At 36.6% G+C, this 26,030-nt stretch overlaps 3 protein-coding genes across 7 annotated transcripts in view; 1 reads left to right on the top strand and 2 right to left on the bottom strand.

The window, feature by feature from the left end:
• The window catches only part of extl2 (exostosin-like glycosyltransferase 2), a 47,109-nt gene extending 31,662 nt beyond the window's left edge, over positions 1–15,447 (top strand). Inside the window, exon 6 of the mRNA XM_073918006.1 lies at positions 13,362–15,447. The gene's annotated coding sequence lies outside the window, so the exon portion shown is untranslated. The remainder of the gene's footprint in view (positions 1–13,361) is intronic.
• Positions 1–26,030, bottom strand: part of xpr1b (xenotropic and polytropic retrovirus receptor 1b) — a 573,636-nt gene that overhangs the window by 472,834 nt on the left and 74,772 nt on the right. The gene's annotated exons all lie outside the window — the stretch shown is intronic.
• cdc14aa (cell division cycle 14Aa) overlaps positions 1–26,030 on the bottom strand; it is a 40,486-nt gene that overhangs the window by 5,502 nt on the left and 8,954 nt on the right. For 2 of the 5 annotated variants that reach the window (XR_012386070.1, XM_073914355.1), the window contains exons 1-12: positions 24,455–24,854; positions 23,365–23,455; positions 23,188–23,263; positions 18,171–18,263; positions 15,542–15,621; positions 12,686–12,752; positions 10,961–11,023; positions 9,450–9,537; positions 6,765–6,995; positions 3,662–3,800; positions 3,390–3,555; positions 3,202–3,299 (exon numbers count right to left, since the gene is read on the bottom strand). Coding sequence is in view for 4 of the 5 variants with exons in the window: in XM_073914355.1 (XP_073770456.1) it covers positions 3,202–3,299; positions 3,390–3,555; positions 3,662–3,800; positions 6,765–6,995; positions 9,450–9,537; positions 10,961–11,023; positions 12,686–12,752; positions 15,542–15,621; positions 18,171–18,263; positions 23,188–23,263; positions 23,365–23,455; positions 24,455–24,497 (1,235 nt within the window). In the remaining variant the exon portion in view is untranslated. 5 annotated transcript variants of the gene reach the window in all.

Genomic DNA, 26,030 nt, shown 5'->3' with positions numbered 1-26,030 from the left:
GAAAATCCGAGTATACCTAGGCATAGTCAAATAATAAGAGATCAGTATATACAGGGGTGGAAAAATGAAAGTGAAACTGTCCAATTTAGTGTTTGGGGTTTCCTGGCGTTTAAAGAAGACAAATTGTTGGTGTCTCTGATGAGTCCACATTCACTGTCTTTCCCACTTCCGGGAGAGTTACGGTGTGGAGAAGCCCCCAAAGAAGCGTACCACCCAGACTATATCATGCCCAGAGTGAAGTATTGGGGTGGATCAGTGATGGTTTGGGCTTCAATATCAAGGCATTCCCTATAGGCTCAATACTTGTGCTAGATGGACTACTGAAACATTTTGGAGGACCATGCGCCCGCAATGGTTCAAACATTGTATCCTGAAGGTGATGCCGTGTATGAGGATGATTATGTACCAATAAACATACCAAGACTGGTGACAGAGTGGTTTGATGAACATGAAAATGAAGATCTTCCATGGCCTGCACAGTCACCAGACCTAAATATTGTCGAGTCACTTAGGGGTGTTTTGGATGAGCGAGCTAGGAAACATTTACCTCCACCAGCATCATGTAGTGACCTGGCCCCCATTCTGCAAGAAGAATGGTTCAAAATCCCTCTGGCTACTGTGCAGGACTTGTATCTGTCATTCCCAAGTCAAATTGAAGCTGCATTGGCTACAAAAGGGGGCCCTACACCACACTAATGAATTATTATGGTCTAAAACAAGGCATTTCAGTTTCATTGTGCAACCCCTGTAGAAATGGCCATAGCTATAGCCTCAAACAACATTGGTAGAAACCCGGGTAGAAAACAAGCAAAAATCACAAAACAAAAAACAAAACAAAAAACAGACTGTTGCATTGCTCAGGTTGCTATATATTAGCACATCATCAATATTTGCATGTACTGTACTTTAGATCACGTCCCTTTCTGCATGGAGAACCACACCATAACATTGGCTAGGGCATCCTACAGTATATGTAACCTTGGTAGAAATAAAGGCTACTTCTTCTTAGTCTGGTAGACAAATAAGGAAAACTGCCCAGACAGGAAATGTTGTGTGCCAGTCATTCTTCACTTAGCCAGAAAGAAACCGATAACTCCACCATTGAATGATCCATTTAGATTTTCCTCCCAGACGATTCTGAACACTTGCATAACAGCTGAACTTATCGTACATTACATTAAACAATGGTTCCGTATAAGCTGGTAAACCTCTTGACATTTTTCAGATAGTTGAAACTATTGATTCATTTCCTTGCTTAGATTTTTCACTTTCACTTTTAACCCCTTTGTATCTATTGTGGCTCTTAAGTGGTTGTTCAAACTATTGTTTAGATTATTACAGTCATTGTTTGTCACTTTAGTGTCTAAATCTTGCATACACTTCATTAAAGTCCTATTAATGAACCTGATTTAGAATACTTATTTTTATTTGACTACATAACAAACAAAAAAACACCCATGATATGAATTATTAACAATTATGAACAATTAACTCATCTTCGCCTAAATCTTTCTTACGTTTTGGAAAACGTAACTAGTGATAAGAGTTATCATTTTAATGCTATTCACCTTATTCTTTTTGGCTCGAGACTTCCGGTCTCATTCACTTCCATCCATTTTTAGAAGTTAAAAACTGCTCGTTACGCTGCTTGATGTTGCAAACTGATATTTTCTAATTATATTATTCTACTTGGTCTGTATAGTCATGCAAACTTTTGTTTGTAGAGCAAGTACTTAGACCGTTTTCTGCCGTTTATTATTCCTAGTCATTTCTCCCATAGACGACTGAATCGGAAGTTCTAAAACAGTCGCGAGAACAGGCGCACTTCCGCATTTTAGAATAAGGTCAATAGGCTTTCAATCTGGGGTGTAATCACAAGTGTTTTCCCAAAACTGTAGTTTCTCTGTTACAGATTCATTTTTTTAACCAAGTTAGTTACAACGTAAAACCTCCATAAAGACGCTCTAAACGGGGTGAAGAAAATGGCCAAAAAAGTGGTGCTCGCTGCAGAGCCATTTGGGCAAGCTGAGCTCCAGCGAGGGGGAGCTTGAGCTCCACCTTTTTTGCACTTCTTCTACGAGTGATGTCACTGGGGGTAGGGTTAGGGGTGGGGTTGGTGTACGCATTAAAACAGCTTACAGGAGGCAGAGCGAGAGCTCATGCTCCCCTTCGCTGGAGCTCAGCTCTGCTCAAATGGCTCTGCAGGGAGCACCCTCTCATAATTTTTGGTATAAAACTATGTTGTTTTACATATACACACTTAAAAAAATCCAATATTAGTTTGGTAAAAACATGCATTCGCATTCCATAATATCTGAAATATATGTAAACGGCAAATATAAGGCCAATGTTTCCTTTACAAATATTATTGAGAATATTCCATATTCCATGCTAAAACACAAAAACCACACTTAACTAACACAAATTCTAGTCTCGTATATAAATCATATAAATTACTAATGTTTGTAATTTAAAGTAGGCTATTTATTAATAGTAATGATAATAATAATAATTAATATTTTATTATTATTAAGTAGGATATAGTAAATTGATTGATTTTTCTTTTTTTTCTTTTCTTTTGGTCTACTTTTTAACAACTTTGACACATTCAAACCACTGCAAAAAATGTTCTAACCAACAGGCCCATGTCATATAGGCCTAGAGCACAGATACATTTCATAATAAATAACATACTATAAATGAAAAGCATTAACGTATGCCGTGTTTTTTGTTTTCACAAGCTTTGGAGACAAAACGTAAATTCTGCTTTTAAATAATAGGTCACCTATAGATTTCGTCATGAGCCACGGCTGTGGTAAAAATGTCAAATGTTTTCGAAGTGCACTACGAAGGGAACACAATTGTCAATAGGATGATCGCTAAAAGTAAACTGTAAAAACACTTTGAAAGCAAATTACACCTAAGAGAGATGACTTTACAGTTATTTTAATCATTCCAAGTTTAAATTTTGAAATGTTTGAAAGAAATAGTGCATAGCAAAACACTGAATACTTTCCGAATCCACTGTGAGCATTTTTTGTTTTACTGCTCTAAATAATCCCCAAAAAACTTCTATATTTTACTGCTACATTGTGATGGTGATACTGATTCTTGACTGAGACTATTGACAATAATGTTGACACTGTGTCAATGTCCTCGACAAACACTCATACGCTTTATTTATTATAACTGAAGGTCTACCTAAGCACTGTGGTGGTAGATCTGGGGTGGCGTTGGCCTTTCAAGGCTAGTAGTTTGTCTCCTTGCGTTAGAATCATGTCCTCTTCTCTGAACTCATTCTGTAGATTAACAAAACACATTGTCAATATTAAAATAGGTTTTGTGCACTTTTTGTGCGATTGGAAACTTCAGGTTCTCAGAGTTCTTACCTCATCCACACTTGGTGGCTTCAGAATGCTGCTGTCGATCGACAAGTTGTCCACGCTGGAGATGAGATGGGACATGTTTCTCTCCTGCTGTCGGCTTTGCCTCAGCTGCTGTTGCTTCTGCTTTGAGCGATGGAGATCACCTTGCACCCACATGCTGTGCTGCTTCCTGAGAGAAAGAAAGCAGTTTTGAACAGGATCATTTAAGCTGCTTTACATCCGAACATGCTTCAATCTGCCTTTTGTGTATTTACTATTAGAATGTGTGGACTTACTGTTCGAGAAAATGCTGCTGTGGTCCAATGACAGAGCCTGGCCTGCAGATTCGTGTCCACGCAATGGCCTCAGGTGCTGTGAAGCGATAATGCTTCATCAGGTAGCATCCTATCAGAGTGCCCGTCCTGCCAAGGCCAGCTGTGCAGAGACAATAGGAAAAATGATTATGTATGGAAAACAAAATATTTGGAAAAGACAAGAGAACACTTTCCTTGAAAGATTAAGCATTCAATCAACCGCTATGGCATTTTGTAGAGATGTGACGATATCTCGAGGTGAAAAGTTGTCTCGTGGGTTGTGATGTTTTAGTGTAAGGGGGAATTTAGTACTGGAGATTGGAAGCAGGATTGGATTAAATAGTAGAGCAGGTTTCAAATTTCAAGTATCTAGGCACAATTATTGACAATAAACTGAATTTTAATAGTAATGTAGAGGCGGTTTATAAGAAAGCAAGTCAGCGCCTCTATCTCCTCCGCAAATTGAGAAGTTTTAATGTTAGTACACAGACTTTAAACTTGGCATATAGATCACTTATAGAGAGTGTTCTCACATATAATATTGTTTCATGGTTTGGTAACACAACACTTAAACAGAAAAAGAAATTAGCGCAAATTATCAATCAGGCAAATAAGATAACTGGTCACAAACAGCATTCATTGCAGATTTTATTTGACTCTTTTATGGAAAAAAGAGCAGTTGTGATTTTTAAAGATAATACACATCCTCTTCACTCAGCATTTGAATTGCTACCATCAGGACGCAGGTTTAGAATTCCTAAAGCACAAAGAAATGCCTATAAAAAGTCATTTATCCCAATGGCTGTTGTTGTTCTAAACCGGATCAATGTTTGTAGTGAATGAGGTGGTTTCCAAGAATGATTTGCAGTATTGTGCATGGGGCTAATTTGGTTTTTAAACTTTTAACTTATGTTGTTGTCTTGATAAGTGTTATTGTGTCTTTGTTGTATGTTTGTAATTGTTGTCCTAAATCCAGTGTTGAAGAAAAATTTCCTTTCTGTGTCAAGCAGAACGGACAATAAAGTTTAAACTAAACTAAACTAAATTAGAATTGCACATCAAGTGCTTTGCACACACCTGACAGGCTGGCCTCGGAGTTGCGTGTCACTCGTGTGGGGTGGGTGATTGTGACATAACCATTTTTTTTTTCCTTCAGCGGTGTTCAAGGGTTGCCGCGTCCAAAAGCAGAGGCTGCTACAACTGCAGCCACACGCATTAACCACGGCTCATAACATACGATGGAATGGCAATTTAGATATGCCTATAAAGCAATAATCGTCATAAATCCTAATCAAATTAAGACATGTGGAGTTTTCCTGTTTTATTTTAGATTAGGACTGTTGTGTAAAGAATTATTCAGCATCTAGGCCAGGGGTCTCAAACTCAATTTACCTGGGGGCCGCAGGAGGCAAAGTCTGGGTGAGGCTGGGCCGCATAAGGGATTTCACACAAAAAAGTCCTCAAATGTCATTATTAACAGTTTTAATTATTTCTTCTGAACATGAAGTGTCCTGAACATTAATAGAACATTGAGTGAAGATTATGAACAGTTCTTCTGAACATGGCATCTTTTGCCTACTTCTTGCTGCCAGAGACTTGACAGCGATTCATCTCACAAATCTGAACCACATTTGGCTTTAGAGCGGAAGCAGTTGAGACCCTCAGTATGGCTTTAAGATGATCATCATTAAGTCTAGACCTGTACTTTGACTTATTGAAGTCCTAGGGAAAAAAGTGGGGGAACTCACTCAAAACTTCCATTCCCTCACCTAAAAAAAGGCGTATATATGTATAAATAAAACACCCCCACCCCTCTCCAGTCACATCAGTCTGTATCTACCTATAATATCAACACAATCTCACGGCAATTCGTAACTTTTTCATTTAGTGGCTAATTCGTATGAATTCTTACGATCTAATTCGTGAGATCAGGCTGATAATATATATAAGATGCAGGGCAGGCACGTGCACACATAGGGCTCAACCTGTGCAGAGCACATGCCCTTTTTGGTCTTGCATAGAAAGTGCCCTTCCAAAATGATCAAAAGTGCCCCCGCGACGCGACACACCCTCGGCCCCGCCCTTCAGTAGGCGCGCAATAACACCGCTCTTGAGTAAGCGCGATCAGCTGATCAGAACGCGCGCGACAACGCGCATTGAGTGACAAGCGCGCTGTGTACGCATAGAATCAGCGGAGCGGGGAGCGCTCTCTCTCCCCGCTCTGCTGATTCTGTCAGAGTACAGCGGTCGGCGCGGGCCACAAAATATTGCACTGAGGGCCGCAAATGGCCCGCGGGCCGCGACTTTGAGACCCCTGATCTAGGCTGTTTTTGCATGTACAAGTCACCACTGTAGGGCACTCTGGCACCTGGCACATCCTGGCACCCTATGCCACTGCAACATGGACAGGTTTTGTGATAACATCATGCTTGAACGCGAACAAATCAAACAAACCTTAACAAATCATAACAAAATAAATAAAGTGAAAATTCTGCCAGTAATTTATCATAATTATAGTCATGTTATGGTTTATAATAAATCAATTTTGTTGACAAAAAAAGCAAAGAGAATAAACCAATTAAAACGAAAATCAATACCCTTTAATCCAATAACTCAGAGTTACTTTTTGGCTTAAATGGAACTCTTTATTTATTCTGTCACATCCCAGTAATAATCTTAAATTATATATCATTTTAAAGCTTAATATAATTTGAAAATAATTTTCATAATCATTTTATACTACAGAAATGGTACTTAAAAACCTTTATGCAATCTTTAGTGAGCATTTGAGAGCAGAAAAAGTGTTTGAAAGTGACTTCCAAGTGAGCAGTGCTTTATTAATTTCTATTTTAATGATGTACAATGGAACTGTTTGCCCACAAAATGTAAGGTATTGATCAGGTGAACATAATAAGAGCACGATATTCTTCATCTTATAAGTATTGTATTAATAAATACACATTAAAAATCTAAATAATAAATACTGGATGATCGTACAATGTTTCTCCTCAACTTTGTATATAATATTGCAGCACACTCTGGAACACAAGATTGAGTTTAGTCACGGATATAAGAAGCATCTCACCCTTGCAATGGACAGCCACAGCGCCCTTTGCGCTCTCACAGATGTGCAGAAATCGTCTTGTAAGGAGATCACTAGGTGTAGTGCCGTCTACGAAGAACAGGTCGTGGTGTTCAAACCCAGCATCTGTGAAACGTCGCCCTTCATAGATCTTCTTGTTCAATCGCACAACATCTGTGACGTTGTGCTGGCGGAAGTAGGAAAAGTACGCTTCTGGAGCATGGAGAGGATAACCTGCAAACACCAAGACGGTTTTTAGCTTGAGTAGAGATTTAAGATTTAAGGTTTTTGGAGTAAACGAAACCTAAAACTAAGATATAAAACCTCATTATCATTTATAACCAAACACCTCAGTCAAACGCAAAACATGATAATTACATATAATATTTAAATTAAATATAGAAAAAAATATAACAAAAAAATTTTATTAGGCATTTTTACCTAAATATATGATTTGAATATGAAGAAGTTTGCCTGAATTCTTCATATTTTTTTCCCCTTTTATTCAAATAAACTGCATTTGTATGGTTTTCAGTTTCCTGTCTGTTCCATACCTGTGAACCCTCCCGTTTTTCCCAGGATTCTCCCGTATTTTACAATTCTATCCCGCTTTATTCCCGTAAAGGTATTTTGCTGTATTTCTCTTGTATTTCCAATCTGTCTATGAAGGGTGGCAATAAACATTAAAGAGATTTGAGGACTGGCGAGGAGACACATGATTTCCAGGAAATTATCATTTGTTTTTGCAGGCATCCTGGAGTCCCTATGCATATGCGGGAGACTCCTGTAACTTCCGGGACACATGGAATGTCTGATATGTACACATAATAATAATAATAATAATAATAATAACACAAAATCAAAATTAAACAAAAAAAAAAAGAAAGAAATGAAATTCAAGCAAATAAAAAAATAACATGTAATTAATAATGTACATTTTATATGGCGCATTTATCATGGATGGGGATGGCGGCCGCAGGACACACCAGCTCTAGGGGGTGTCAAGAGATAATAGAACGAATTTGGTGGATGGGGATGGTTTGGACCAGGTCAGGACACTTAGGTTACACACCTTCTATTTACAAGAAGTGCCATGGGATTTTTTAACGACCGCAGGAAGTCTGACCTCGGTTTAACATCTTATTCGAAAAACGTTGCTCACTGATGTTAAAGTATCCCCTTCACTATACTGGGGCATTAGGACAGGTTGAGCACCTCCTGCTGGCCTCACAGGAGCAGCAACCTATAGTTTTTCCATATGATCTCCCATCCAGGTACTAAGCAGGCTCAGCCTTTCTTCAGTGAGTTATCGTTCTTCTCATACACACCGGGACGCTTTTCGTTTGCGGTTTTCGTCAGCGTTTTACAAAACGTTTTTCAGTTTTCAATCCCAAGCGCTTTTCACTGGCGTCAAGCTGAAGAGTATGCAAAATCACTCTTTTGACGTTAGAGGGCGCTACTCGACTTCTCAGCTTCTGACACCCGCTTATAACACAGAAGAAGAGGAGGAGAGGAAGTTGACACGTTTGTTGTTAAAGTTACTGGTGACTCGAACAAGCATGGATGGTTCAAGCAGCAGCTCCAGCTCTAGCAATGAAGAAATGATTATTGTTCACCAGTGCAATAAGCAGCTCCACGTTCATATCGCCTCTGGGCATCTTCTTCAATGTGCGCTCGCATTGACAGTTTAGCGCTTGAGCGCCTCCAAGTGCTGTTTACTGTAACTTTAGCAGCTCCGTGCACGTGAGCAAAAGTGCCGATCTGATTGGTGGAGAAGGTTTTGACACGGCTTGTCAAAACAAAAAAAACGCGCATGAGGCGTTTTTTTCAAAATGACGCTTTTGCACCTGCCGTTTTGTAACTCACGGCGCATGCAATGCGCGTGGCTGTGCATTTATACTTCTGCGCGCTGTCTCTGTCGGTCTGCATTAACACTTCCAAAACGCTAGTTGGCAGTGAGGTGTAAATGTTCCTCTGTGTTTTTGCTTTTACTGAACACTTCCGGGATGTACAAGTGCAGTGGTCATCAAACTTGTTCCTGGAGGGCCGGTGTCCTGCACATTTTAGCTCCAACCCTAATCAAACACACCTGAACAAGCTAATCAAGATCTTGCTAGGTATACTTGAAACATCCAGGCAGGTTTGTTGAGGCAAGTTGGAGCTAAACCCTGCAGGGACACCGGCCCTCCAGGACCAAGATTGGTGACCCTTGTACAAGTGGCTAAAACTCGCTCATTTTGAGGCAGGAACCGGCGGATGTGCAACAACTTTAACTATAATGAAAACACAAAACAAAACTTTCCATCCGGAGCTCCTACACGGGACTCCACAGTTGTAAACAATCGCTCGCGCCATTCGCGCGGCTCTCGGTTTCGCCCAGACTCGTCAGCGCTACCAAGCCGACCAATCACAGAGCTTGCGCTACGCGTTGTTGCGACGTGTAGTTACATTTTGTGAGGGGTGCACGTCAGCGACGCCGACGGCCACGGCGAAGGGCTATGCGTCAGCGCCGTAGCATACGCCGGAAGCAGAAGTACAAATCAGCCTTTAGTCGTAAGGCGTTAAACGTCGACGGAAAATGCAAACAAAAAACGTCTCAGTGTGCACGGGCCTTTAGGCTGGAGGGTAACATGGCTGTGGCCAGCTAGTAAAATCGTAATAAAATAAAAAACTTGGGTAATAGCTTACCATTCTCTATTTTGCTCTTGGGATGAGGTCCACTGAAGGCCAACAATTTCCCTGGCACAATCCAGTTAAAGTCACCATTTTCCACACGCTTCAATGCAAAAAAAAAGTTAATTCTTACTTAATTCAGGTCATTAATCACTTAATCACTTAATTCAGGTCATTGAACATGTACACAGTATACATTTTCTTTTTCGGAAGGATATTATAAACTGCAGGATAACTATGTTTATATACTGTATAATGTCTGCCCTATACACAACTCCTAAACTTTTCAGATTTTGATTGTAATGACATTTTATCGATTTGATCTTTTATTATAAAATAATGTGGTGCACTTTTTTTTAAAGCTGCTTTGAAACAATAATTAAAGTGAGAATTGAATTGAACACACTAAAACATCTGAATCCATGAAAAGCAAACTACCGCTTCATTTAAAGAAGTTAAAAGTGGTTTTTGAATGCCTTTTTGCTTTTTGTTGTTTACGATAGGACAGCTGCCATATAGAGTGTGCACTATACATACATCGCAGTAAATAAAACATTAATTAAATAATTAACGCTATGATGCGTCTTTACAATATCAGGACAGGACATGATATGAGATGCTTAAGCTGGAATTGCTCATCAGATCAGTGTTAAACAGGATAAAGATCTGTATCTCGACATGTAAAAGACTGAAAACTGGACTTTAAAACATGCATTTTCAAGAAAAAAAAAATTTATTAATGTATGTATTAAATTGAATAACAAAATTTCCAAAACCAACTGGTATTTTTAAAAGAAATTGTTTTATCAACTAGAGTCAGTTCACATCATGAGCTCTTATTGAACATTCTAAGCACAGTCTAAAGCAGATGGCGGAAAACAACTCCGAATCCACTTTTGCTATTTTAAGGATGGAAAAAATGGTCTGTGTGCCAGGCACATGGTCTAAAAGGGTTGTCCTTATAGTCTTAATGAGTTATAGGTAGGCACACAGAGAATTTGCGCACGCAGAAATCTGCTGATGTTTAGCCTATGATTGAGTATATGTATTTACTTGTGTACATTTATATTTATTCAGTTTTAAAATTAATTTCAGCTAATACTACTGACTAATATGAAAATGTTAATCTAGTTTATTTACAATACAGTTTGTAAAGTCATATTTTCTGTCTTTTAGTAGATATGATGTATGAGAGACTTGCTTTGTTTATCAAATAAGTGGATCTAGATTGATTTGCATTTTAAACATTAAATAAAAGTTAAAAAGCTATTTATTTTTATTTAATATATTAAGCTTTTAGTTATGAGACACCCAAAATAATTCCGCATAAGTTTTTTTTACAAAATTCTCGGCAGAAATGGCAAAAAATATCTGCAGATTCTGCCTGGCCCTAGTTATGGGTATGATTTGAGCATAATGTGCATTAAACCAACCAGAGTCTCATCTGTGAATTATACCTTTCCGCAGTGTTGTAAAGTTTAACTCCATCAGTGAAAACAAGATACTAATATTTAAAAAGAGGATACCTCATAATGCTCATATTCTTCAACATCAAAGTTCTCAAAGTCAAAGAAGCCGTGCTGCAAGGCCTAAAGGGAAAATAACACAAAGGCAATTAAGAATAAGACTTAACATTTCAGTAAATAAAAGCAAAGCATGAATTTGAGTCTCTACTGACACCATGAAACATAACTGGCATCTTCAGATGAAACGTGTCTTCCAAGGAGCAAATAAAGCTGACATCGAAATGATTAGCCCTCCAATGAAATTTGTATTCTTTTTTAAATATTTCCTTAGTGAAGTTCAATGGACCAAGGAAATTTTCACAGTATTCCTGTTTTTTTTTCTTCTGGAGGAAAAGTCTTTTTTTTGTTTGTTTGGATTTGTTTGTCTGAGAAAATTTCTTTTTAAACTATTTTATGGTGCAAATTATTAGCTTCCTTAACATTCTTTATAGCCTACAGATTTATCTGATAGCTTGCCTAATTACCCTAACTTTCCTAGTTAACCTAATTAACCTAACATCATACTAAAGCCAAGTTGCATAAAATGTTTCCCTCTGTATCACTATTATGTGACAAAGTGACAGAAGACTTATGCTTTCTGGTTTAGTTCTTTGTTATATACATTTTGGTCAAATGTTTTCATCATATAGCTTATAGTAAATCTTTACCACCTGATGCAGAACTTGCTATTTTCAGATATTAACAACACATTTCCCATATCCCAGATGGACTCCAGCAGTCTTTGTCTTTAGGTATGATTGTGGCTAAAAGGCTTGTGCTCAGGCATTGGAAGTCATCTTCACCCTCTTCATTTCAAATATAAATAGCTGACATGATTACAGCAATACAGAGAGAAAGACTGAGGACTCATTCTATTGAAAAACTCTTCAGTGTCTGGGGTGTATTTCTCAAATATCTGGATGAACAAACCAGCAATTCAACCTCAACCTTAATTTTATTCTTTTATTTATTTATTCATTTTTATTTATTTATTTTATTTTCTGTTATCACCCGCTAACTATGTTGTCATTGTTGTTTTGCTCATTGCCTCATTATTGTATAGGGTTTGTTCGGGACAGTGCAGAGTGTTGTGTGTGTGTGTGTGTGTGTGTGTGTGTGTGTGTGTGTGTTTCTCTGTGGTTGTTTGTGGAAAAATTCAAAAAAATATAATCATAAAAACTAACTAACCTAAATAAGTTTTTAAATTGCAATTTAAGCTGAATACTAGTGTCTTGCAAGAGAAGTAGAAACATATTAAGCACTGTCACCGTGCAAGACAATAAATCAGTTATTAGAAATGAGTTATTAAAACTATGTTTAAAAAAATGTGTTGGAAAAAACTCTCCATTTAGCAACAATTGGATAATATCTTTTAATGAATTAAATTGTACGGGAGGGCTAATAATTTTGACTTTAACTATATATGCCTAAATGAATCTGTAGATAAATGATCAACCCCTAACAAGAGTCCCTGTGTAATAACTTTCAGTTTCAAATTGAGCATTTCACCCACCCCCTCCACCCACAAATTTCCCATTGTGCTTTTCATTATGAACGATCACATTGTGAGTGTCCTTTGTGTAATCCGTCAGACAGTGCCTGTGCCAATTCTTCAGTGTCAGATTGAAAAGACAGATAATTGGACTAAAAGATTACATTGGAAGAGATAAAGCGCATTGTTCGTCTCTGCTTTCCAGGGGGCCAAAAAAATGGGTCAAGAATGTCACGAACTTTCTATACACTTACCTTGCGGATACCTTGTAAACAGTCTAAAATGGTTAGATCATACGTGCAATTCCCGAAAGCAGCATCTCTATAGGGACACACAATAACATTAAATACATTACATGATATGATGATAATTATTGTGTTTTGTAAATGTATGAATACACATGGCAACCTCAAATTTATATAAATATACCCTTTGAAAGTTTAAAGTCGGTAATATTTCACTTAAACAATGCTGCATTTATTTGATATGAAATACAGTGTAACATATTGTGTAAATGCTATTTAAAAAGTAACATTTGTCTATTTTAATAGATATATATTTTAAAGTAATTTATTCTTGTTATGGCCAAGCTGTATTTAAAGCCTTACACTAGTGTTTATTGTCACAGAATCTTACAGAAATCATTCTAATATGCTGTATTGGTGCTCAAGAAAGATTTCTTACAATTACCACTGTTAAAAAAACATTGCTTGAAACTCTTTATTACAAGAAACAAAAAGCATAAAATAAGTAATAATAATAATAAAAATAATACTTCTGAACAATTGTATACTTACAGTATACAGAGAGATGTCAGAGAGATGCAATATTCATGTTACATATATTTCAAATACATTTTCAAATAGTTTCATGATGGCAATATATAAACGCAGTGTCTGATTGGTGCTTTCTCTGTGGTTTTCCATGCAGGCTTGAGATCAGAACAGAACATTGATCCATATTGAAGAAGGTGGAAAATGCTTGGAGTGAAAAAACTCCCCCTCCACTTATTGTGAACCTGTTCCAGTTTTGCTTTTCTGTAAAACCCAAAAGAAGTTCATCTGAAGAAAGCTGAAAACCCTGTAATCATTGACTTCCATAGTAGGACAATATCTTCTTTAGTGTTCCACAGAAGAAAGTATTTATTTTGCTTCTGCTTAGTCCAGGGGTGTCCAAACTCGGTCCTGGAGGGTCGGTGTCCTGCTGAGTTTAGCTCCAACTTGCTTCAACACACCTGCCAGGAAATTTCTAGTATCTAGTAAGAGCTTGATTAGCTGGTTCAGGTGTGTTTGGAGCTAAACTCTTCAGGACACCCCTGGCTTAGTCCCTTTATTCATCAGGGTTCATCACAGCAGAACGAATCACCAACTTATCCAGCATTTGTTTTAAACAGCGGATGCCCTTCCAGCTGCAACTCAGTACTGGGAAACATCCATACACACTCATTCACACACATACACTACGGCCAATTTAGTTCATTCAATTCACCTTTAGCGCATGTCTTTAGACTGTGGGGGAAACTGGAGCACCTAGAGGAAACCCACACCAACAGGGAGAACATGCAAACTCCACACAGAAATGCCAACTGAGTCTGACCCAGCCAGGACTCGAACCAGCAACCTTCTTGCTGTGAGGCGACAGTGCTAACCACTAAACCACTGTGTCACTAAGAAAGAAACTCATAAAGGTTTATTGCCACTTGAGGGTGTGTAAATAGTGAGTAAATGTACATTTTTGGGGTGAACTATGCCTTTAAAAAAGTATCAGACAAATGAGAAAACAGAACTGAAATGTAAAGCAGGGGGAGATTGGCGAGCAAGTTAACAATCACTGACAATAATATACTATTATTAATTAATATACTAGTATAGTAATGCTAAAACCAATATTACATAAACTATAAGACTAAAGGTGAGTCCCAAATCACATACTTAGGCACTATTCTGTGCAATTTTTGTAGTATAAATAGTGTAAGTAGATCATTCACACCGAAACTTAAAATAAAAAATAAAAAAGTGCACTTAAAATACCCACATGATGCACTTATTAAACAAAAAAAGGCTGAGGGGTTTGTTGAACACTGCATGTGCTCAGTGGTTTGCTATCAAGCATTAAGGTTGGAATACTTTTCTATTTCTTTTCTAAAATTCTATTTGTGACAATACAGCCTCAAAATGGTGAATGCGTTCATACACATTTGATATTTTGACAATTTCACTAATTTGGCGACCATTAAAGTCCACGCAAACTGTAAGTTGCTGAGACTTTTATTTCAGAATGGTGATGTGCTTCTAACTGAAACTAAATATCGAGTAAGGGGCGGGGCTTTCTTTTGCATATTCCCTCATAGCAAACTGACAGTAAGAGGGGCGTGGTTAAGAATATTGTGGCTGAAGCTGTCCAACTGACATTAATAGCGATAAACTGCCACTTTAAACACATAAGCAAATGGTCAGACTTTAATTTAAGATTATCAAAACAACCATTTATTACAGTGGATTAACTTGCACTGAACAATTGTTCACCTAAAGCAGGGGTGTCAAACTCAATTCCTGGAGGGCCGAAGCCCTGCACAGTTTAGTTCCAACCCTGCTCCAACACACTTACCTGTAGGTTTCAAACAAGCCTGAAGGACTCAATTAGTTTGATCAGGTGTGTTTAATTAGGGTTGGAACTAAACTGTGCAGAGCTGCGGCCCTTTTGGAACTGAGTTTGACACCTGTGACCTAAAGTATACCAATGTGCGCTAGCAAAATAAACAGTTTCAAATTTGATTTTAAGCGTTGACTTGGAAATGGTTTGAATTTCTGCTTAGTAATGAAGAAATTATGGGATGACATAAGCAGTGTTGGGAATGTTACTTTAAAAAGTAATTAGTAATTGTTACTAGTTACATCTCATAAATAGTAAATAAGTTATTAATTGAATTACATCATTATAAAAATAACAAATTACCAGGAAGAGTAACTATTGTGTTTATTATGAGATGGTCACTAATTTGAATAAACTGTTAATGTAAAACTGTTCTATACTATACAGTATTGAAACTGAAGTAAATATGGTATGACTAGCATGATAACAAACGATCAGATCAGTTTACAGCTTCTTACCTGAAGGGCAGGTATGACACATTGGTTCCGGAGATCAGGGCCCGGTACACCTCCTCTGGAGTTCTCTTTAAGTAGATTACCTAAAGACAGACGCAAGACATGACTGGTGTTATCTCTGGCAGACTAAATAAGCCGGGTGTAAATGTTCATTGTTCTAACTGCCCTGGCTCTCTCAAACCTCAGACCATGAGGAAGAAATCAAGAAAAAAAGACCAGCACACTGCGCCCATATAGAAATTTGATTAGAGTATTACATTTATGGGTGCAGTAAGATGATCTTTGTTTCTATGGTAATATATATATTCACCGGCCACTTTATTAGGTACACCTTACTAGTACCAGGTTGGACCCACTTTTGCCTTCAGAACTGCACTAATCCTTCGTGGCATAGATTCGACAAGGTACTGGAAATATTCTTCAGAGATTTTGGTCCATATTGACATGATAGCATCACAGTTGCTGCAGATTTGTCACAGCACATCCATGAATCTTCCATTCCACCACATCTCAAAGGTGCTTTCACAGTCTGTTGACTTTGGAGGCCATTTCAGTACAGTGAATTCATTGTCATGTTCAAGAAACCAGTCTGAGATGATTCACGCTTTATGACATGGTGCGTTATCCTGCTGTGAGTAGCCATCAGAAGATGGGTACACTATGGTCATAAAGAGATGGACATGGTCAGCAACTTTACTCAGGTAGGCTGTGGCGTTGACACGATGGCTCAGTTAGTCCTAATGGGCCCAAAGTGTGGCAAGAAAATATCTCCCACACCATTACACCACCACTACCAGCCTGAACCATTGATACAAAACAATGTTGTTGATGCAAATTTCTGACCTTACCATCCGAATGTCACAGCAGAAATCGAGACTCATCAGACCAGGCAACGTTTTTTTCAATCTTTTATTGTCCAATTTTGGAGTGTGAATTGTAGCCTCAGTTTTCTGTTCTTAGCTGACAGGAGTGGCACCCGGTGTGGTCTTCTGCTGCTGTAGCCCATCTGCCTCAAGGTTGGACGTGTTGTGCATTCAGAGATGCTCTTCTGCAGACCTCGGTTGTAACGAGTGGTTATTTGAGCTACTGTTGCCTTTCTGTCAGCTCAAACCAGTCTGGCCATTCTCCTCTGATCTCTGGCATCAACAAGGCATTTGCACCCACAGAACTGCCGCTCACTGGATATTTTCTCTTTTTCAGACCATTCTCTATAAACCCCGGAGATGGTTGTGTGTGAAAATCCCAGTAGATCAGCAGTTTCTGAAATACTTAGACCAGCCCTTTTGGCACCAACAACCCATTCTGATGCTCGGTTTGAGCAGATCGTCTTCACCATGTCTACATGCCTAAATGCATTGAGCTGCTGCCATGTGAGTGACTGATTAGAAATTTGCGCTAACGAGCAGTTGGACAGGTGTACCTAATAAGTGGCCGGTGAGTGAAAGCAAATTACATAAATGACATACAAGTTCAGTTTTAGATATCTCATATATACAATATGTGTACATCTATGCAATGTATATTTCTAAATATTGCAAAAAAATGACTGTTTACATCCTTTTTTTCCAATCATTGTAATGCCATAAAGATGAAGTGAATATTATTTAAATTCTTCTAAAATAGTTAGTGCTGTTAAACAAAGAGAAGTTTTTTTCCAACACATTATTAAACATAATAGTTTTTTCTTTGCCATGACAGTACATAATATTTGTCTACTTATTTTGCATTTTAGTATTCATCTTATAGTGCGTTATAAAGACTTAATTAACTACGTTATTAGTTATTCTAAAAAGGCAAATTATTGGATGAAAGTGGTTTGTTCTGTACACAATTGAAAATTGCTTATAAAAATTAAAAACTGTTTTTATTCCAACCAAAGTAAAACAAATCAGAATTTACATTGAAGAAATTAATATATTAGAATATACTGTGAAACTTTAGTTGCTCTGTAAAACATGACAAGCAAAATATAAAAAAAAAAAAATATATAAATAAATTTCACAGAAGGGCTAGAAATTTTGACTTCAACTGTATATGTTCATTCAAATATATTAGCTACAATACAATTGAAGTCAGAACTACTAGCCCCCCTTTGATTTTTTTTTCTATTCTTTTATTAAATATTTCCCAAATGATGTTTAACAGAGCAAGGAAATTTTCACAGTATGTCTGATAATATTTTTTCTTCTGGAGAAAGTCTTATTTGTTTCATTTTGGCTAGAATGAAAGTAGTTTTTAATTTTTTAAACACCATTTTAAGGTCAAAATGATTAGCCCCTTTAAGCTAATTTCTTTCTTCAATAATCTACAGAACAAACCATCGTTATACAATAACTTGCCTAATTACCCTAACCTGCCTAGTTAACCTAGTTAAGTCTTTAAATGTCACTTTAAGCTGTATAGAAGTGTCTTGAAAAACATCTAGTCAAACAAGAGATAAAATAAATCAATTAGAAATGAGTTATTTAAACTATTATGTTTAGAAATGTGTTTAAAACATCTCCTCTCTGTTAAACAGAAATTGGGGAAAAAAATAATTCAGGGGGGGCTAATAATTCTGACTTTAACTGAACATGCTCATATAGATCAGATTTCTGTATAGGCATTATAAAAAGGAAAAAGCTGGACTCACTGCATAAGCGCCGATGAGGAAGGCTGCGTTGGCTCTCTTTCGCTGATCGTAACTGGTGTAATGGATGATGCGCTTTCTCGACAGTGTGAAAGACTGCAGACAAACACAACACACATTTACATTAATTAAAGTTATAGTTGATCTGAAAAGGAAAACATTTACATGCAGCTTTAAATACTTGTAAAACCTTAAAAAGGATTTGATCCCACTTTATATTAGGTGACGTTTACTAATATGTACTTACACTAAAATTAATCATTTTATTCATTGTACTTATTGTGTAAATACAAGTTTTTACATTGTACTTGTGATTGATTAAATACCTGCATGCTGTTACTCCCGCAATTAATTTCTGTAATAACACTGTTGATTATCTGTTACACCTTTACCAAACTTTAAAAGTATAGACCATTTTGAGGGATGTAAACAGTAATGGTCCTGACGTATTTCCTGTTCTACTTTTTAAATTTCCATATCTTATGAAGGTTCAAAATCTTCCACATATTGATAGATAATGTTATGACAGCTGCTACAGCATCAAGTTATGATTGAATCACTTCTTGTTAGAGATATGAAAAGTTTGACAACAAGCAGGAAATGCTCATGGGCCAATGACATCACCCCATTGAAATGGATACCAACAAACCTGTCACTAACCCTACCTCAAGAGCAGCAGAAGTGTTCTGCAATGCGTTATGAACACAGTAAGTGCATTGTATTTATGTTTTGATGAAAGGACATAAGGCGACGCAGTGGAGCAGTGGGTAGCACGTTCGCCTCACAGCAAGAAGGTCACTGGTTTGATCCTCGACTCAGTTGGCGTTTCTGTGTGGAGTTTACATGTTCTCCATGTGTTCGCGTGGATTTCCTCCGGGTACTCCGGTTTCCCCCACAGTCCAAAGACATGCGGTACAGGTGAATTATGTATGCTAAATTGTCCGTACACTGTAAAAAAAATCTGTAAAATAACAGTTAAATTACTGTATATTTTAACGGATTTTTTCCGTATACACGTATTACGGTTGTTTTTCCGTTTATATACATTTTCGAATTGCATTATGGGAAGGGGATCGCAGCTCAGGCAGCGTTTGATGGACACCGGGACATATTTCTTCCTCTGTTTTTTCCCTGGTGAGTACGATTAATAAAACATATAACAATATTTTAGTTAAAATACTGCTTTATTACATTTGTATCGTTATTTAAAATGATTTTTGTCTTGTCTGAAGCGGCCATGGAAAGTACAGCAGTGAATTACGTTTAATAGTTAATAAGATCAGACTTTATATCATTAAGATCAAACTGAGCTATGAGTGGTTAAATATAATTTAAACAAGCATTTATCTAATGAATTTTTACCTTTTTATGCGTTTTCCTCATCAGTAAATATGATATCTGTTCATTTACAGTTGTTTGTCCGTATTTTTTTAAACTGCCGTGCGCGGGAAGTGATGTGACGTCCCAATCACCCTCTCACTCCCTCTGCACCTGCGTGAGTCTGACTGGATTAACGATAAACGTCAGCTTGTCAGTGAGAGTGTAAAAGGTATGTTAATTATTTTATAGAAATAAAAATGTTTTCTTTGTACAGTGCATTGAACAAGGGATAGCATTCCCCCAATAGTTGGTTATTTCACAGTAGTTTAACTGTCAAAAAACGGATATTTTTTAGTTTTTTTAATGTGGACACACTTGTCAATTAACAGAAGTTTTCCGTTTTTAATTTACGGTAAAATATTTGTGTAATGAGCTGCCAGTACATTTTACCGTTTTTTTACGGAATTTTTTTGTGTAGTGTGAATGTGTGGATGTTTCCCAGAGATGGGTTGCGGCTGGAAGGGCATCCGCTGCATAAAAAAAAACCTGCTGGATAAGTTGGCGGTTCATTCCGCTGTGGCAACCCCAGATTAATAAAGGGACTTAGCCGACAAGAAAATGAATAAATGAATGAATGAATGAAAGGACATAGTAGTAAAGAAGGCAAACTAATATAAAGAGGGACCAAAGCTTTTTAAAACCTACAGCAAGAATGAAGTTGGGTGCATAAAGAATTTAACTTTCCCTCTGTGCTTTATACAAAGCTACTGTTTTGTATGTCTTTTTGTCATTTTCAGAGCTTGATCATGCACTCTGACTGTATTGATGTGATCAGAACATGTTTGGAACAACATGAGAGGATAAAATGATGACAGGATATTTGTATTTAAATGAACTGTGGATCTAGGTGTTATTTAAAGCTTTGTCTTTTTGTTTTGTGTGCAGTTGCACTGCTTTAATAATGTCTCGAACAGAGGAACAATTAGACTGTACTTTCATAGAATTTATTTCTCATTTAAAGAGTGACTATTATGCCCTTTTTTTTACAAGATGTAAATTAAGTCTCAAAGGTCTCTAGAGTGTGTAAGTGAATTTTCTCAAAATACCCCACAAATGATGTTTTATAACTCTTTGAATTAAAAAAAAAAAAGTTTAACTTTTTATAATGATTTCCTTAAGAAAGAGGCGAAAATTAACCTGGTGGTGCTGACTTTGTCAAAGCTTTTTTTCCCAACACCTCAGGAAAAAGGAATAGGAGCAGGATTATGGCTTAAGAAATTGGTTTTAAAATGATATAAAAAAATAGATATACCATTTAAAACTGTGAGAAAAGCTCTATCATAATTTACTTGAGTTGTGTATACGCCTTATCTGTCAGCTCCAGATGCAAAGCATGTCACTGCAGTTAAATCATTCATGCCAGAAACTTCTGTCTGCTTATAATAAGGGCTACTTTCTCACAGTATGACAGCGCCCTCTACTGTTCACTGCAGGAACTGATTATAACTCATTACATTATAGACTCTTTCGTTTTTCTTTAAATTTACCATTGCAATCGTATGGATGCTTTTGTTGAGGGGTTCTGATTATCTTTAATAAAAAACCTGAACAATTACTTTTTATTTTAATTGAATTGAATGTATTTATTTAACAGGGACAACGCACAAAAATTACATTAACCTAAAGGAGGAAAGATGCATTGTGCCAGGTTGTAGCAGGATTGCTAATTTCCACCTGCAGTCGCTGGACAGGTTAGAATTAAAACAATAATATCCAATTAGTAAAAAAGTCAGTTTAAAACATTCAGGCATAATCACATTTAAACTAAAACACTGACAACTCAAAAACATCTCACTCAGTGCGTACACATTTAACAAAAACCACCTCCTAGTCAGGTGAGAAAACATCTTATAATTTGTACATGTGACTATTTCTGTTATGAGATATTTCCATGGATTTGAGGCTTTATAAATAAAAGAGGATTGACTAAAAGAGCTCTTACATCTAGGGACAATACATTCCCCTCTTACCATAGAAAGCGTCACTCGCAATGTGTTCTCTGATTTGGAATTTTAAAAAAAATAATGACGGAGCAGAAAGATTGTGAATAATTAAAAAAAAAAATTGGAATATTTAATAATATTATTATTGATTTATTAATTTATTTATATAATGCTAGGGCAGGGTATAGCCTAGACTCCTAGTGCATCTATTATCTAGCATTCATGCATATTATTAATACATTTTTCCTATCAGGTACTGCACCACAGAATGTTTACCTCTTTTTTTCGTCCACAAATAAGAGAGATAAAATAGGTTTTAGGTATCTCACTGTTACAAGGTTCAACGAACCAGTTTCATTTCTTTGTAAACGTTCAAAACAACTATGTTACTTGTGGAATGGATTAGTCTTGTTTAATTTCACTAATTTACTGATATATTATTATAATTATATATAATATAGGCAGCCTGGTGGCGTAGTGGGTAGCACGTTTGCCTCACAGCAAGAAGTTCGCTGGTTCAAGCCTCGTATGGATCAGTTGGCGTTTCTGTGTGGAGTTTGCATGTTCTCCCCATATTCATGTGGGTTTCCTTCGGGTGCCCCGGTTTTCCACACAAACCCAAAGACATGCAGAACAGGTGAACTGGGTAGGCTAAATGGTCCATAGTGTATGAGTGTGAATAAGTGTGTTTGAATGTTTGTAAAACATGTGCTGGATAAGTTGGTGGTTCATTTCGTTGTGGTGACCCCAGATTGGTGAAGGGACAAAGCCTAAGAGAAAATGAATGAATAAATGAATATATATATATATATATATATATATATATATATATATATATATACACTAGCGTTATTATATTAACTAGCATTAACAAGGTTAGTTTGTATTTAGTTAAGCAGAAGACTTTATTTCATTCATTCATTCATTTTCCTTCGGCTTAGTGCTTGATTTATCAGGGGTCGCCACAGCAGAATGAACCGTCAATTACTCTGGCATTTGTTTTACGCAGCAGATGCCCTTCCAGCCACCCTAGCACTGGGAAAGGAACTTCAGGGTTTAGAGGTTAAATGTAAGACTTTTTAAGACCTTTGTGAGACCATTACGAAGTCAATTTCAGACTTACACAAGGCTAAACGCTAAGGACTTTTTCTAATGGCAAAGTTAAAACATTTAAAAAATATTAAAAACAAATGTTATAGTAAGGAAGCTGGTTAAACCCCATGTTTATAAATAGAAATAGAGTTGGTAAATAGAGTTTTTAAATAAGAGTTAATAAATAAACTTTGGTTAAAACATTATTGAGATGGAATGATAGTTATTAGATGGGTGTTGGTTTGATTGGGTAGCTTTACATGGACATAGGAAAATTAAGACCTGTTTAAAATGATTTAAGACACACAACACAATATTTCAGTGAATTTAAGACTTTTAAGGCCTAAATTTTTATTTTTTTTAAATTTAAAACATTTTAAGACTTTTTAAGACTCCACAGATACCCAGAACTTAATTTATTTTAAAATAAATTTAAAGCAAGCTAATTTTGTGTGCTGGCTAAAAATATGTTTTTATTGTTTGTGAATCCAAAGGGTAACATGAACAAGTATTATAAATATGAATTTCTGATTAACTCTTTGGAAATATAGCAAACAGCAATGTGACGCAAGCACAGATATATGAATGAAAGATGCCAATCTTACCTTTAGTTTTTTATTGAGTTTGCAGCAGTATCTGTACAGCATTGCCAGATTGAGTGGCCCAAAATCTGCATAAAAGCTTGAGGGAGACATGAAGTATAAACTCACCACTTGTTATTGAAACAAATATGAAACAAAAACTGCAATTTCACATAAGCTGTTTAGTTTGGGCAGACTCACTTTTCATAAATATATTCATCATCTGTGCAGAAGAAATGTGTGTTTGCCGTGCTCTTGGGTTTGCTTCTGAGAGTAGCAAAATAGAGACGATCTGGAAAGGGAAAAATGAAATGGGGAAAGGGAACAAATAAATCACATAAACATGTCTTAAATTTATTATATTTATTGAGAAATGTAATATATACAGTTAAAGTCAGAATTATTAATCCCCCTTTGATTTTTTTTCTTTTTAAATATTTCTCAAATGATGTTTAACAGAGCAAGGGAATTTTCACAGTATGTCTGATAATATTTTTCTTCTGGAGAAAGTCTTACTTGTTTTATTTCGGCTGGAATAAAAGCAGTTATTAATTTTTATGAACCATTTTAAGGTCAAAATTATTAGCCCCTTTAAGCTATTTTTTTTTCACAGACTGTCTTCAGAACAAACTATCATTATACAATAACTTGCCTAATAAACCTAACCTGCCTAGTGAACCTAATTAACCTAGTGAAGCCTTTAAATGTCACTTTAAGCTGTATAGAAGTGTCTTGAAAAATATCAGGTAAAATATGTACTGTCATCATGGCAAAGATAAAATAAATCAGTTATTAGAAATGAGTTATTAAAACTATTATGTTTAGAAATATGTTGAAAAAATCTTCTCTTCGTTAAACAGAAATTGGGGGAAAAAAATAAAACAGGGGGGGGGGGTAATAATTTTGACTTCAACTGTATTTATTAAATAATTTTTTAGCAAACTGAACATCAACCACAGCAGCAAATGTAAAAATATGTGTACAAAGACAACTTTAATAATCAACACGAATTAACATTAGCACATAACCCTAACGTTACATTCATTTAAAATTACATATAATAGTGTAAATGTATATATAATGTTTTGATATATATGAATAACTGACGTATAATGAACTTTATAACGTTATTTTGTTTTCATTAGCTGCATTACAGAATAACGCTAACTTACAGCATATGCTATTGTGGTATATGAATTTACATAACTGGGCAGGATAAAATATCTTTTTAAGGGCTATTTTATATGAACTAGTCTAACTTATAGACACTAATCGAATATTTTAACGTTACCTTTGATAAACTCGGAGGCGTCGCGCAGCTCACTGTCTCCCATTTTATTCAGCACCAAAACTTCAGGATGATAAAAATATTTCCTCGCCTTTCCTTTTGGTCCAAAATGTGTTGTTATACTGGAACATTCGGTAGTTTTGAGGGAAACGAAGTAAACGCCGTCCTGTTATAACCCACTTCTGCGTCCCATAAGCTCTTCTGTGTCGAGTATAGAAGGCAAATCCTCTAAATCTCTTCCAAACGCAAAGACACTTAAAACATGATATTTCCCCGCAGTTTAATCTCGTATATGTTCGTTTGCTTCAGTTTTCTCTAATCTTTTGCATTCGAAGAGCGATAGAGTTTTTCCTGCAGGCTTTTCCACAGCTGAAAACTTCACGACACAAGTTAAAGGTACATTGCCTGGTAACCACGTGCCACACCACCACACAAATTCGCGTTGCTAAGGAGGGGTTATTTCAGACCAATGGGAGTTCGAGACGCAGCGCTGCTCTAAATTAAAGTTTAGCATATATGCAGGGGCGGATTTAGTTATTTTGGGGGCCTAAGCAATTCCAGCCATTAGGCCAAAAAGATTTAAAATGCACCTTTTGTTTTTACTTTTTTTATTATTATTTAGCAGTTTTTCTTATATAATTTCATCTCCTTTTCTACATTTTCCCTTAATGCAAAATAATAATATGTAAAGCACTTTGTAAAACTTTTGAAACGATTTGTTTTCCTAAGATGAATTCACAACTAAAGATAATTAATGAATAATTTCCTTTTTAAAACTAAATCTTTACTGATTTAACTGCTGGACTTGTCCATGATTGAAGGTGGGCAGGGGTGGATTGACCATCTGGCTGGCAAATACCAGAAGGGCTGGACCATTTTTTAAATGTGGGCCGGTCAGTTTTTAATTTAATTTTTTTTTTTTAAATGTATTGTATTTACATGCAGATAGCTTTTATCTCTTGCAAAATGTAAATATTATGATGATGATGACGATGATGATAATGATGACGATGATGATAATAGTAATAAAAATAATAAATGTTAAGCATTTGGCCCAATCGACAACGGCCGGCTGGTTTCGAGATGGGTCGATCCAATCCGATCCAATCAGAGGTTACATGGACGTAATCAAAATCTTGCAAGAATGTCAAACAAACAGTAAGTGCAACACAAGCTAATTGTAAGAGATGGACCGTAAAAAAAAGGAAAGGCGGTGCCGGAAAGATCAGAGACAGCAAAAAAAAAAAAAAAAAAAAAGCCTCTCAAATCAGACGCTGCCAAATGCATAAAATTAACTGAAAGATTTTCGAAAGGGGGCAATGGGCCTTACAGCAAGAAGATCACTGGTTTGAGCCTCAGCTGGCTCGGTTGTTATTTCTGTGTGGAGTTTGCATGTTCTCCCTGCGTTCGTGTGGGTTACCTCCGGGTGGTCCGGTTTCCCCCACAGTCCAAAGACATGTGGTACAGGTGAATTGGGTAGGCTAAATTGTCCGTTAGTGTATGTGTGTGAATGTGTGTGTATGGGTGTTTCCCAGTGATGGGTTTCAGCTGGAAGGGCATCCGCAGTGTAAAACATATG

This window comes from Danio rerio, chromosome 2, assembly GCF_049306965.1.
Source record: "Danio rerio strain Tuebingen ecotype United States chromosome 2, GRCz12tu, whole genome shotgun sequence".
Taxonomy (NCBI): domain Eukaryota; kingdom Metazoa; phylum Chordata; class Actinopteri; order Cypriniformes; family Danionidae; genus Danio; species Danio rerio.
The sequence above is the reverse complement of the archived record's forward strand: the minus strand, read 5'-3'. Positions and strand labels throughout refer to the sequence as shown.